The sequence below is a fragment of the Tupaia chinensis genome, unplaced genomic scaffold (assembly GCF_000334495.1).
Source record: "Tupaia chinensis unplaced genomic scaffold, TupChi_1.0 Scaffold143796_1, whole genome shotgun sequence".
NCBI classification, from domain to species: Eukaryota; Metazoa; Chordata; class Mammalia; order Scandentia; family Tupaiidae; genus Tupaia; species Tupaia belangeri.
Genome location: NW_006203646.1, coordinates 4,523,685 through 4,534,527, shown reverse-complemented (window position 1 = coordinate 4,534,527; position 10,843 = coordinate 4,523,685). Strand labels below are relative to the sequence as shown.

The 10,843-nt window shown below is 45.5% G+C and overlaps 1 protein-coding gene across 3 annotated transcripts in view; it reads right to left on the bottom strand.

The window, feature by feature from the left end:
* ADAM19 (ADAM metallopeptidase domain 19) overlaps positions 1–10,843 on the bottom strand; it is a 116,504-nt gene that overhangs the window by 19,817 nt on the left and 85,844 nt on the right. For all 3 annotated transcript variants that reach the window (XM_014582772.2, XM_027766934.1, XM_027766935.1), the window contains 4 exons: positions 10,796–10,824; positions 8,854–9,031; positions 3,944–4,033; positions 872–1,067 (listed from right to left, as the gene is read on the bottom strand). In XM_014582772.2, the coding sequence (XP_014438258.2) occupies positions 872–1,067; positions 3,944–4,033; positions 8,854–9,031; positions 10,796–10,824 (493 nt within the window). The remainder of the gene's footprint in view (positions 1–871; positions 1,068–3,943; positions 4,034–8,853; positions 9,032–10,795; positions 10,825–10,843) is intronic.

Below are 10,843 nucleotides of genomic sequence, written 5' to 3'. Positions count from 1 at the left end.
CTACAACCTGAAGAAATGACACTATTAACGGTGTATTTTCTAGAAATCATTGTATCTCTGTCTCCTGTATCTCCTAGATACAATTCCATGTGTGTATTCTAGAGATCTATTTAATAAAGAAGTATATTCTAGTCATTGTCTTGTACCTCGCTTTTTTTTTTCTTAATTTATTGTGAGAGATTATTTTATTTAGCCATGGTGCTTCATTGCATAGATGGTTCCAAATTAATCGAATCCATCCTACTGATGGACATGCAGGTTGTTGTTACTATCACCAACAGCGGAGCAACAGACATCTTTGTAAATATATTTGACACTTAGGTCAAGTACAAGTGTAGGTACATTTCCATGTAGTACAATTGATGGACACAATAAGTGCATTTAAAATTTTGAGATCTCTAATTGCTTTCTATTAGGGGTGCACCCATTTCTTTACATCTTCTTCAACACTATATTATTACTGTTACTATATTATTAGTATTATTATTTCATTAACTTTTAGTCTTTCAATCTGATACATGAAAAACTCACCTTGTAGTAGTTATAACTTGCCTTCCTTTAATACGATCAAGGTTAAACATCATTCCATTATGTAAGGGTCATTTACGTTTGCTTTGAGTCTCTATCCCCTGCTCATTTCTCTTTTGGATTATTCTTACCTACTTTCCCACTCTCAGAACTAAAGGATCAAGAGGCTGGGAAGAGTGATATCTCTTGGATCTCCCCGAATATCTACCCTGAGTCAAGGGGATGAAAGGGGTAATATTTGGAGGTGCTGTGCTGAAGCCAAGATTCTGAGCTCCCCACAGTCTGGGGAGGCTGGCTTGGCAGTGGTACGGCAGGAGGACCTTGTTCCCCAGCAGAGCCTTACCAGGCCCCCAGAGCTGCTGGCACTGCTCCTGGTAGGTAAGACACATGCCATTGTAGCAGTAGGCTTGGCCACCCTCGCAGGGGGTCCCGTCCATCTGGTAGAAGTTGGTGGGGCAGTGGGGAGACTTGCCCGTGCAGAACTCCGGGAGGTCGCACTGCCGAGCCTGCTCACGGCATAGGGTGCCAGGAGCCAGCAGCTGAGCCAAGGAACAAGAGAGAAGAAAAGTTAATCTCCTGCCTGCCTTCAGTCCTATCCACCAATGGTTCATAAGTATCATTCTAGGGAAACAGAATCTTCCATTAGCATTCTTATTTTATTTTTAGAGAGATATTTGCTATGGGGTATATGAGCTCACCAGAGACACAGAGGGACAGAAAGCAAGTCATCACCTCCCAGGGGGGATGGTCACACTGAAATCCCTTCTCTTCCATTCTCCTTATGGGATTGTGGGTACACATGCACACATGCCCAGCATGAGATTCAACCCACTGGGTCTAGGACTCGAACCGTGGTCGACCATGTGGGAGTCCAGCACTTAGACTACTATGCCATCAGTTGGCCCTCCATTAGCATTCTTTCACAGCACTTTTACATGACCTTATTAGCCCAGACCATTCTCACTCTTCTAATCATAATAGTGACTTAGAGTTTGCGAAGTGTTTCTATAAATGCTAACTTACTTCCTCTTCAGAGCAATTGAAGTAGGTAAGAAATAATGTCTAAGCGACAATGTACAGCTATGTGCTTTAGTAAATCAGCTACCTCTGTGGCTTGCACTCAAGTGCCTAATACAAACAATACTTTGTCAAGTTCTCATGATATTTCCACGCAATGTCACTATCCCTGTTTTACAGATGATGGAACATGAGGCTTAAAAGAGGGCCAGTGATTTATCCAAAATCTCCTCGTTACTAAGTGGCAGGAAAAAAAAACAAGCCCACTAGCACATATAAACACACACACACACATACACACGTGCACACACACACACACACAACTAGCATTCATGTGACATCTTTGAATATACAAAGCATTTTAGCAATAATGCATCCCCATTATTAAGCCAAACCATAGGCTGAGTCTCTGACATATACTTATCTCATGCGATTCTCACAAAACCCGTGAGATAAGTACTGCTCTTTGCCCCAATTTACAGATCAAATAACCTGATCAATAACACACGCTAGGCAAATGGTAAAAAAAAAAAAAAAAAGAAAAGAGTTTTCATCTGAGAATTACAGCCTCCTCTCCTCCAACCCTGGGTGGTCTGTGTTACTAATATTCTTCCCATTTTTTGGATAAAGAACCTAGGCTCAAATGGTTAAGAGGCTGCCCCAAGTCACGCCAGCACTTGATCTCATAGGTCTTGGACAAGGGAATTCTTCCCAAGGCTCAAACCAAAATCCCAGAACTGAATGAAGTGGTCACACTCCACGCTTATTCTCAGGCCTCGGACTAAGACAGGAAGGACTTGACCCAGCACAGCCTCCCTGGGGAACACTAGGTCAAACCAGATGGTGTCAAGCTTCCTGAGCCCAGCAAGGAAACCTGTGACTGGGAATAAAGTCCCTGCCCTGCTCCCAGGACTCCACACCACCCACGGATCCTCCCAGGGGAGAAAGCAGACAGGTCCCTCTGCCGGCATCGCTTGATGGAGAGGGGCCAGCCAGGTTGCCTGCTGAAGAACGGAGCTCCAGAGCAAGTGTGGGTGATGCTGGCATATGGAAGAGGAAGCTGCAGGACACAACGCCACGCCCAGGAGCAGAGTAGAGGTGAAAGCACCTGCCCTGGAGCCAGCCTGCCTGGGTTCGAATCCCAACTCCCGAACAGGCAGTGGGACCTTGGACAGCTACATAACCCTGTTGTTTTCCTTCACCCACAATTGGAGATAATAATACTGTCTGGGGTTGTTAGAAGCAAGGAGTTAGAAGGAAGTATTTAACAGTATCTGGCATGTCCTGACGGTCCGTGAGAGGGAGATGGAAGCACAGGCCCACAATTCCCATCCAAAGCTGTGGGGCCAGGTGGGTGTCAGATTTTTCACGTTTTCAGACAAGCACTTTGTGTGGGTGCTATATAAGCCCCTAGTTGGGCCTGAGATAAACCTTTATAACCCAACACATTATTATTATTATTATTTTAATTTGCTATAGGGCATATGCACTTGCTGGAGAGAGACAGATGGAGAGAGGGAAAGTGAGAAAGCATCCCTCAGGGGGATGGCCACATGGCAATCCTTTCTCTATTCTCCTCTCAGGATTCGGGCACACATGCACAGATGCCCAGCATGTCTTTGAAGCCACTGGGACTCAGACCACGCAGCCAGCCCTGTGGGATCCAGCTACCTTAACCACCATGCCACTTGGCTGGTCCTCCAATACATTAGTACTTCTGTGGTGAAATATAAATACTCACTTTAAGTATGATTTTTATTTTTATTAATCAGTCTCATCCAATTCAGGTTAAGTTTTACCACCAACTGAGTTTAATTTTCTCCCCCAGTTTTCAGAGCTCTCTGAATTTCAGAACTGTGACCCTACAGTCACATGAGTAGTAATAAGCCATTCATTTCCTGCAGTGGTGTTCAAGTTGTGGGCTCCAGAGTCAGGGAAACCTGGGTCCCCTTCCTGACATTTGATTCTGGGTAAGCCACTTATGCCCTTAGCCTCGGTGTTTCTTAAAATGAGGATAACAACGTCCACTCACAGGACTTGCATGAGTGAAGGAGACACATACGTAAAGTTCTCAGCTCAGGGTTTGGCACGGATAGAGAGCTCCATTAATATGGTCCAAAATTATGATGATCATTATGAACTCCAAACAAAATCATGTGGACATTTCTTTAAGAAAACAAAACCAAAAACCCTACAATCCCCCAGGAGGCATTGCTCGCTGAGATGATTGGAACATAGTGAGGACCAGTACAGGAAATAGTAAAGTTGGTTCAAGAGACCTTTCCAGCTCCACTGGTGCCATTACTCCCCAGGATGGAGGCTGACTCCTGGCCATTACCCCCACCCTCATTCTCCCTAGCAGGGCTAAAACCCACTGCAGGGGAGAAGGGCAGCTTACCTTACACTGGTGGCAGCAGGAGCCATGGGCACACTCTGCTCCTTCCCGCAGGGTACAATTGGAGGCATTGCAGCAGGGGTTGTTGCATTCCTGGGGAGGTATGGAACAGGCATGAGCCTCAAGGACAGCAGGGAAGGGAGCCAGCCTGGGCAGGGTAGGTGTGACCTCCTGGCATTTCCCTGTCCTATCCCCCACCCTGCCCCCTCCATGCCCTAGAGCCCAGCTCCTGGCAACTATTTTCCAAAAAAGAAAATGACAGCTTTATCACTAAAGATCATAGAAAGTCTACAATGCATTCAGTCATCAGGAATATCACAACTTAGACACAACTACATGTTGAGTACCAATTATTTTCCCACACATTTTCATATACATATAGGGGAACTTCAAAAATTCGTGGAAAAATGGAATTGAAGTACAAGTTATTTTGGTGCAAAATTTTGAAATCCTTGCATAATACACTTTTCCATAAACTTTCTGAAGCCTCTTTATATATATATATATGTATATACTTTTTTTTTCTTTTCATGAAATTATAGTATCTATGTCCCTTTTTTCTTGGACAAGGACTCCCTGCACTGTGATCTTGCCTCAGCGTCCTGAGTGGCTGGGACTACAGACAGCTCTTTCAGACAGGATCTCACTATGCTGTCCAACACTGAGCTTCAGGTACTCCTGCCTCAGCCTCTTGAGTCACTAGCATTACAGGAAGAAGCTACCACTTCCAGCATTCCACTTCTAGGAATCGAACCTGGGCCTCCCCTGTGCTGCCAGCCTATGGAGCACAGCATGTTAGCAGCATGCACCACCAGAGCTGGGCCCATGCTGCTTTTTAACCTAATGCAGTGTGCACATTTCTTATTATTTTAAGCATCCACCATGAGTCCTTCTAAAACGTGAGTCTTAGCTGAGCACCATATGACATGGAAATTCTATGATTTTCTCATCCCCTGAGACACCGTCTTCCACTACTGCTGTCCCCATCGTCCACCCTCCCAGGCCTTGTTATCCCACCAAAAGGGGCCACTGGAGCAAAGGCTTACTGGAGCAACCTCTGAATAGTTTATTCAACTCCTAACCTGTTTCTTCAGGCTTCTTCCTCCATCTACTGCTCTTCCTAAACCCTCCCTTCCCTGGAAATTTCTGGAACAGAAAGTCTCTAACCCTTGTCTTTTCCTTTCTGCCCCATAGGTCCTAATTTGCTGACATATACTCTGATTCTAAAAAGATAATAAGGGATCAGCAGATGGCATAATGGTTACATCGCTGGACTCCCATGGACTCAACTGTGATTTGAGGCCCAGACCTGGCAGCTTGAAACTCATGCTAGGTGCAGGTGCACACATGCCCAGAATCCTGGGAGGAGAATGGAGAAGGGATTGTGACATGGCCATTGCCCCTGGGGGTGATTTTTCACTTTCTATCTCCTGTCTCTCTAGCAAGTGCGCATAGGCCTTATAGCAAAAAATTTTAAAAAGATAAGACATTTCAGTGACTCTGAGCGTCTTTATCATACTCCCACAATATTCACGGACTTATCCATAAGCAATTTCTTGACAATATACCAGGCTCTACACATATCTCCATCATGCCATATAAGGCTCTCCACATATCTCCACCTGCCAAGTGCAAGCCATGCCTAACTGGGCTCCGCCCCATGTTTATAACCACAATGTGAGCGTAACTGTCTGGGGCCCAACATGCCGGAGAGACATATCTTCCCACCTGTCCATAGACACCTGCCTACCTAAGAGAAAAACACAAGAATTTTCCTCCCATTAGTATGCCACCATCCTGGGCTCCAGGCAGACCTGCCTTCTGGCCATTTAATATATAATACCATATTTCCTCCTACCTCAAGGCACGGACCCCTCCTTGACCTGAAATGTCCCTCTCTTCCTCATGCTCCTAAGACCACCCACCCAAAGGGCAGCTTCCCATCACAGTACAGCTCTTCACAGCACCAGGTAACTTGCCCTTCTAGCCCTGGCCATGAACTGGACTTGCATACCTTTTCAGTGATCTGGTCAACATGTGTGTCCCCCACTAGACTACGAGTTTCTCAAGGACAGGAATGATGTCTGTTTTTGTCATCCACCCTATCTCTAGTCCCTGATCCAGAGACTCACACTCGGTAGATGTCTGTTGAATAAAGCAGCTGCTCACAATATAAGCCCACTGGCCAGGTTCACTCTGGGCTGCACTTGAACCCCAGGGGATGTCCCCCATTAATACAACTCCCTCCTTTCTGAAGGTCTAGGCTGATCTCTCTGTGCTCATGAAGATGGAGTGAGGGTGTTATATATATATATGTATATACTTTTTTTTTCTTTTCATGAAATTATAGTATCTATGTCCCTTTTTTCTTGGACAAGGACTCCCTGCACTGTGATCTTGCCTCAGCGTCCTGAGTGGCTGGGACTACAGACAGCTCTTTCAGACAGGATCTCACTATGCTGTCCAACACTGAGCTTCAGGTACTCCTGCCTCAGCCTCTTGAGTCACTAGCATTACAGGAAGAAGCTACCACTTCCAGCATTCCACTTCTAGGAATCGAACCTGGGCCTCCCCTGTGCTGCCAGCCTATGGAGCACAGCATGTTAGCAGCATGCACCACCAGAGCTGGGCCCATGCTGCTTTTTAACCTAATGCAGTGTGCACATTTCTTATTATTTTAAGCATCCACCATGAGTCCTTCTAAAACGTGAGTCTTAGCTGAGCACCATATGACATGGAAATTCTATGATTTTCTCATCCCCTGAGACACCGTCTTCCACTACTGCTGTCCCCATCGTCCACCCTCCCAGGCCTTGTTATCCCACCAAAAGGGGCCACTGGAGCAAAGGCTTACTGGAGCAACCTCTGAATAGTTTATTCAACTCCTAACCTGTTTCTTCAGGCTTCTTCCTCCATCTACTGCTCTTCCTAAACCCTCCCTTCCCTGGAAATTTCTGGAACAGAAAGTCTCTAACCCTTGTCTTTTCCTTTCTGCCCCATAGGTCCTAATTTGCTGACATATACTCTGATTCTAAAAAGATAATAAGGGATCAGCAGATGGCATAATGGTTACATCGCTGGACTCCCATGGACTCAACTGTGATTTGAGGCCCAGACCTGGCAGCTTGAAACTCATGCTAGGTGCAGGTGCACACATGCCCAGAATCCTGGGAGGAGAATGGAGAAGGGATTGTGACATGGCCATTGCCCCTGGGGGTGATTTTTCACTTTCTATCTCCTGTCTCTCTAGCAAGTGCGCATAGGCCTTATAGCAAAAAATTTTAAAAAGATAAGACATTTCAGTGACTCTGAGCGTCTTTATCATACTCCCACAATATTCACGGACTTATCCATAAGCAATTTCTTGACAATATACCAGGCTCTACACATATCTCCATCATGCCATATAAGGCTCTCCACATATCTCCACCTGCCAAGTGCAAGCCATGCCTAACTGGGCTCCGCCCCATGTTTATAACCACAATGTGAGCGTAACTGTCTGGGGCCCAACATGCCGGAGAGACATATCTTACCACCTGTCCATAGACACCTGCCTACCTAAGAGAAAAACACAAGAATTTTCCTCCCATTAGTATGCCACCATCCTGGGCTCCAGGCAGACCTGCCTTCTGGCCATTTAATATATAATACCATATTTCCTCCTACCTCAAGGCACGGACCCCTCCTTGACCTGAAATGTCCCTCTCTTCCTCATGCTCCTAAGACCACCCACCCAAAGGGCAGCTTCCCATCACAGTACAGCTCTTCACAGCACCAGGTAACTTGCCCTTCTAGCCCTGGCCATGAACTGGACTTGCATACCTTTTCAGTGATCTGGTCAACATGTGTGTCCCCCACTAGACTACGAGTTTCTCAAGGACAGGAATGATGTCTGTTTTTGTCATCCACCCTATCTCTAGTCCCTGATCCAGAGACTCACACTCGGTAGATGTCTGTTGAATAAAGCAGCTGCTCACAATATAAGCCCACTGGCCAGGTTCACTCTGGGCTGCACTTGAACCCCAGGGGATGTCCCCCATTAATACAACTCCCTCCTTTCTGAAGGTCTAGGCTGATCTCTCTGTGCTCATGAAGATGGAGTGAGGGTGTCCAATTAGTCTGTTTTTATCCTAAGAACTGCATGCTGGTATTAAAAAAAGATGCATGGCCGAGGTTACAAAATTACCTTTTTTCCACATGTATAGATGCTCAGTCCCACCCTTAGCTGACCGTTACTTATTCTTCCCCAAGTTGTTACACATGTGTTAATAGAAATATTTTTATCTTTCAAGACACAAAGATGAAACAATCCAGTTCTGCTTTTTGCAAAATAACATGCATTGGTTCAAAACGACAGAGATGCGCTGTGTGCCCTCCACGCTCGCTTTGAACATCACAGGAAAAAAAAGAGCTAATAACAAGTAGCATGATTCCTTCTTCCTCCTAGCAGCCTTTTTGAGACTTGACAGCACTTCCTACACTCGCTTTCAATCATCTTTTCTCCAGGCTCAACAGCACGAGCTTGCTATTTTAAGCATCCTCATAAGGCCCATGTTCAAGTCCATATATCCGGCCGTGTGGCCTAAGAATAAATTTAGTGCAGCTGGAAGGCCAAGGAGGCATCTGTAGCTCCACTGGGGTAGAGAACCAATACGCCTCATGACTGTGGTTTCTGGTTAGACCAGACACTCACAAGAAGAGCTCCACCCTGATTGTGGACACAAACAGTACTAGCCACACACTGGGAGAGGCTGTCCTGTCATGCTACTTCTTCATGTCTTATTGAGATGGGCTCTTGGATAGTCATTGCAGGACATGCCTGTGACTCCATTTTTGACTACATTCTCTTTGATCTTGAGCTTTGAAACCAGGGCTAACTCTTCCCCACTACTAGCACCGTTGGGACATCTTACCTCTTCATCCCCACAGTCACATTCTTCCCCATCTTCCAGGTACCCGTTCCCGCACCTCCGGCCCCCATACAGCGTCCTGGTGTCCGGCATGTTGGAGAGACACATTCCACCGCCTGACTGCAGATACCTGTCCAGCTCCTTTCTGTTGCATCCATTGAACACTCTGGGAAAGGGGTGTCTGGTAGAGGACAGGGTTGGAATTAGGTGGGATTCTGAGCATCCCGCAGCCAAACAGCTGTCAATCCTGCTACCTCCCCACCAGCCTAGGTCCACATGGACTCAGACCTCCATCGTCCCACACACATACATTCTACCCCCTTAGAATCTAGTCCATCTAAATGCTAATCTAGAATTCTTTCATCCTTAGTAATTAAATACTAACTAGTCCATAATGTTTTTATTTCGTTGTTTTGTTTGTTTGTTTGTTTTAATGATAGAGCGTGAGCACGCACATGTATGCATGAAAGAGAAAGAGGGAGACGTGCTCTCAACAGGGTCCTGTCACACCATGATCTCCTTTCCTTGCTCCTTGAGCTCCTCAGGCTCCTGATCACCTGCACATGTATCTATTATATTTTCAAGCTGACTGGAGATCTGAACCTATGGCTGGCCATATGGCTTCCAGCTTGCAGGATACTTGTGTTACCAATGCACCACACTGGCTGGGACCCCGTAACATTGTATTTTTCTCACTCTGCAAGCAGAAGATATTTAAGAATCAGAAGCAGCAACTTCTGCCCTTTGCATGAGGAGGTTGCAATAAGTAAAGAATTATGAGTGTGTTATAAAAAGTCACTTAAGCCTTAGAGCTATAGAAAAGACTAGCCACCTCAAACTTTTCCCAAAGCTGACATCAGATGGATAAGCTCTTAAAAGAGAGGACTAGGCAAAAAAATGAAAAAAATCATGGACTAGGCAAGATCGTGGCTTTAATTTCTTCATGGGCCAGTTATCTGATCTCTGCTTTAAGGATGAAGAAGGCACTTCGAACTCAGCCAGCCAACTCACAAATGCATTCTCTTTATCACAAGAGTACGGAGGATCTTAAGTCCCACTAGCGAGAAAAAAACCCAAGTACCATCACTTAGGTCAACAAAGGAAGAGTTATTCTCTCAATTCTCTGAATCAATTACAAGTTAAAACACTAGAGGTTTTCTTGTGGTGGTAAGGCATGCAACAAAGAATTTGTTGGTAATAATTGTTGAATTACTAAAATGTGTGAATGATTTGAAAACAAATGAGCATAGTAGTTAACATAGCTCTCCAGCATTTGTCCACTGATATGCTTTTTAGATTGGGAGAGAGAAGCAGACCTAACTGTGAGCTCACAGGGATTTGATTTGAACCTGTGGAGTTGTATCCAGTATGTCAGTGTCATTGTGCCTGTGTCATAGTCAAAAAGGGATGAACAGACACTGGACACTGGAGTTATATCAAAGCTGCCTTCCCTCTTGGAGACACTGAGACACCATTATCTAAGAAGCATAAGCAGGCCCTAATGGTTTGGGGTGAAAGAACATAAGGTCCCACCATGATGCCTTGCAAGGTGTGACCTAGGTCCTGAAAGAACCCAATGATGTACCCTGAATTCAGACACGAGAAGCTAAGTTCTTCAATGGGATGTGGCTGTCATTGAAACGGTCCTCATGAGAAATTCATTAAGTAAAAGAGATGGGTGTGGCCAGGCCAATTTTACAGCTAAAGACTTTAAGAAATTAAGTACATCTAGAGTTCTACCAGTACCAAACCTCCTAAAAATATAGTGATTCTTCTACACACTCGTATTCTTGGTCTTCTTCCAATTTCTTATAGAAACCACATTCCTCTCCAAGGCCCCACCAGAGGTATAACAGAGGCTTCTTGGCACCAGCTGGGAACAACACTTGGGTCAGACTGCATGCCCTTTCCTCTGCCTCAACCTCACTCTTCCTATTTGACTCACCCTGTGGCAGCTGCCATGATGCACCCGCCCTCAGCTGCACTGGCTGTG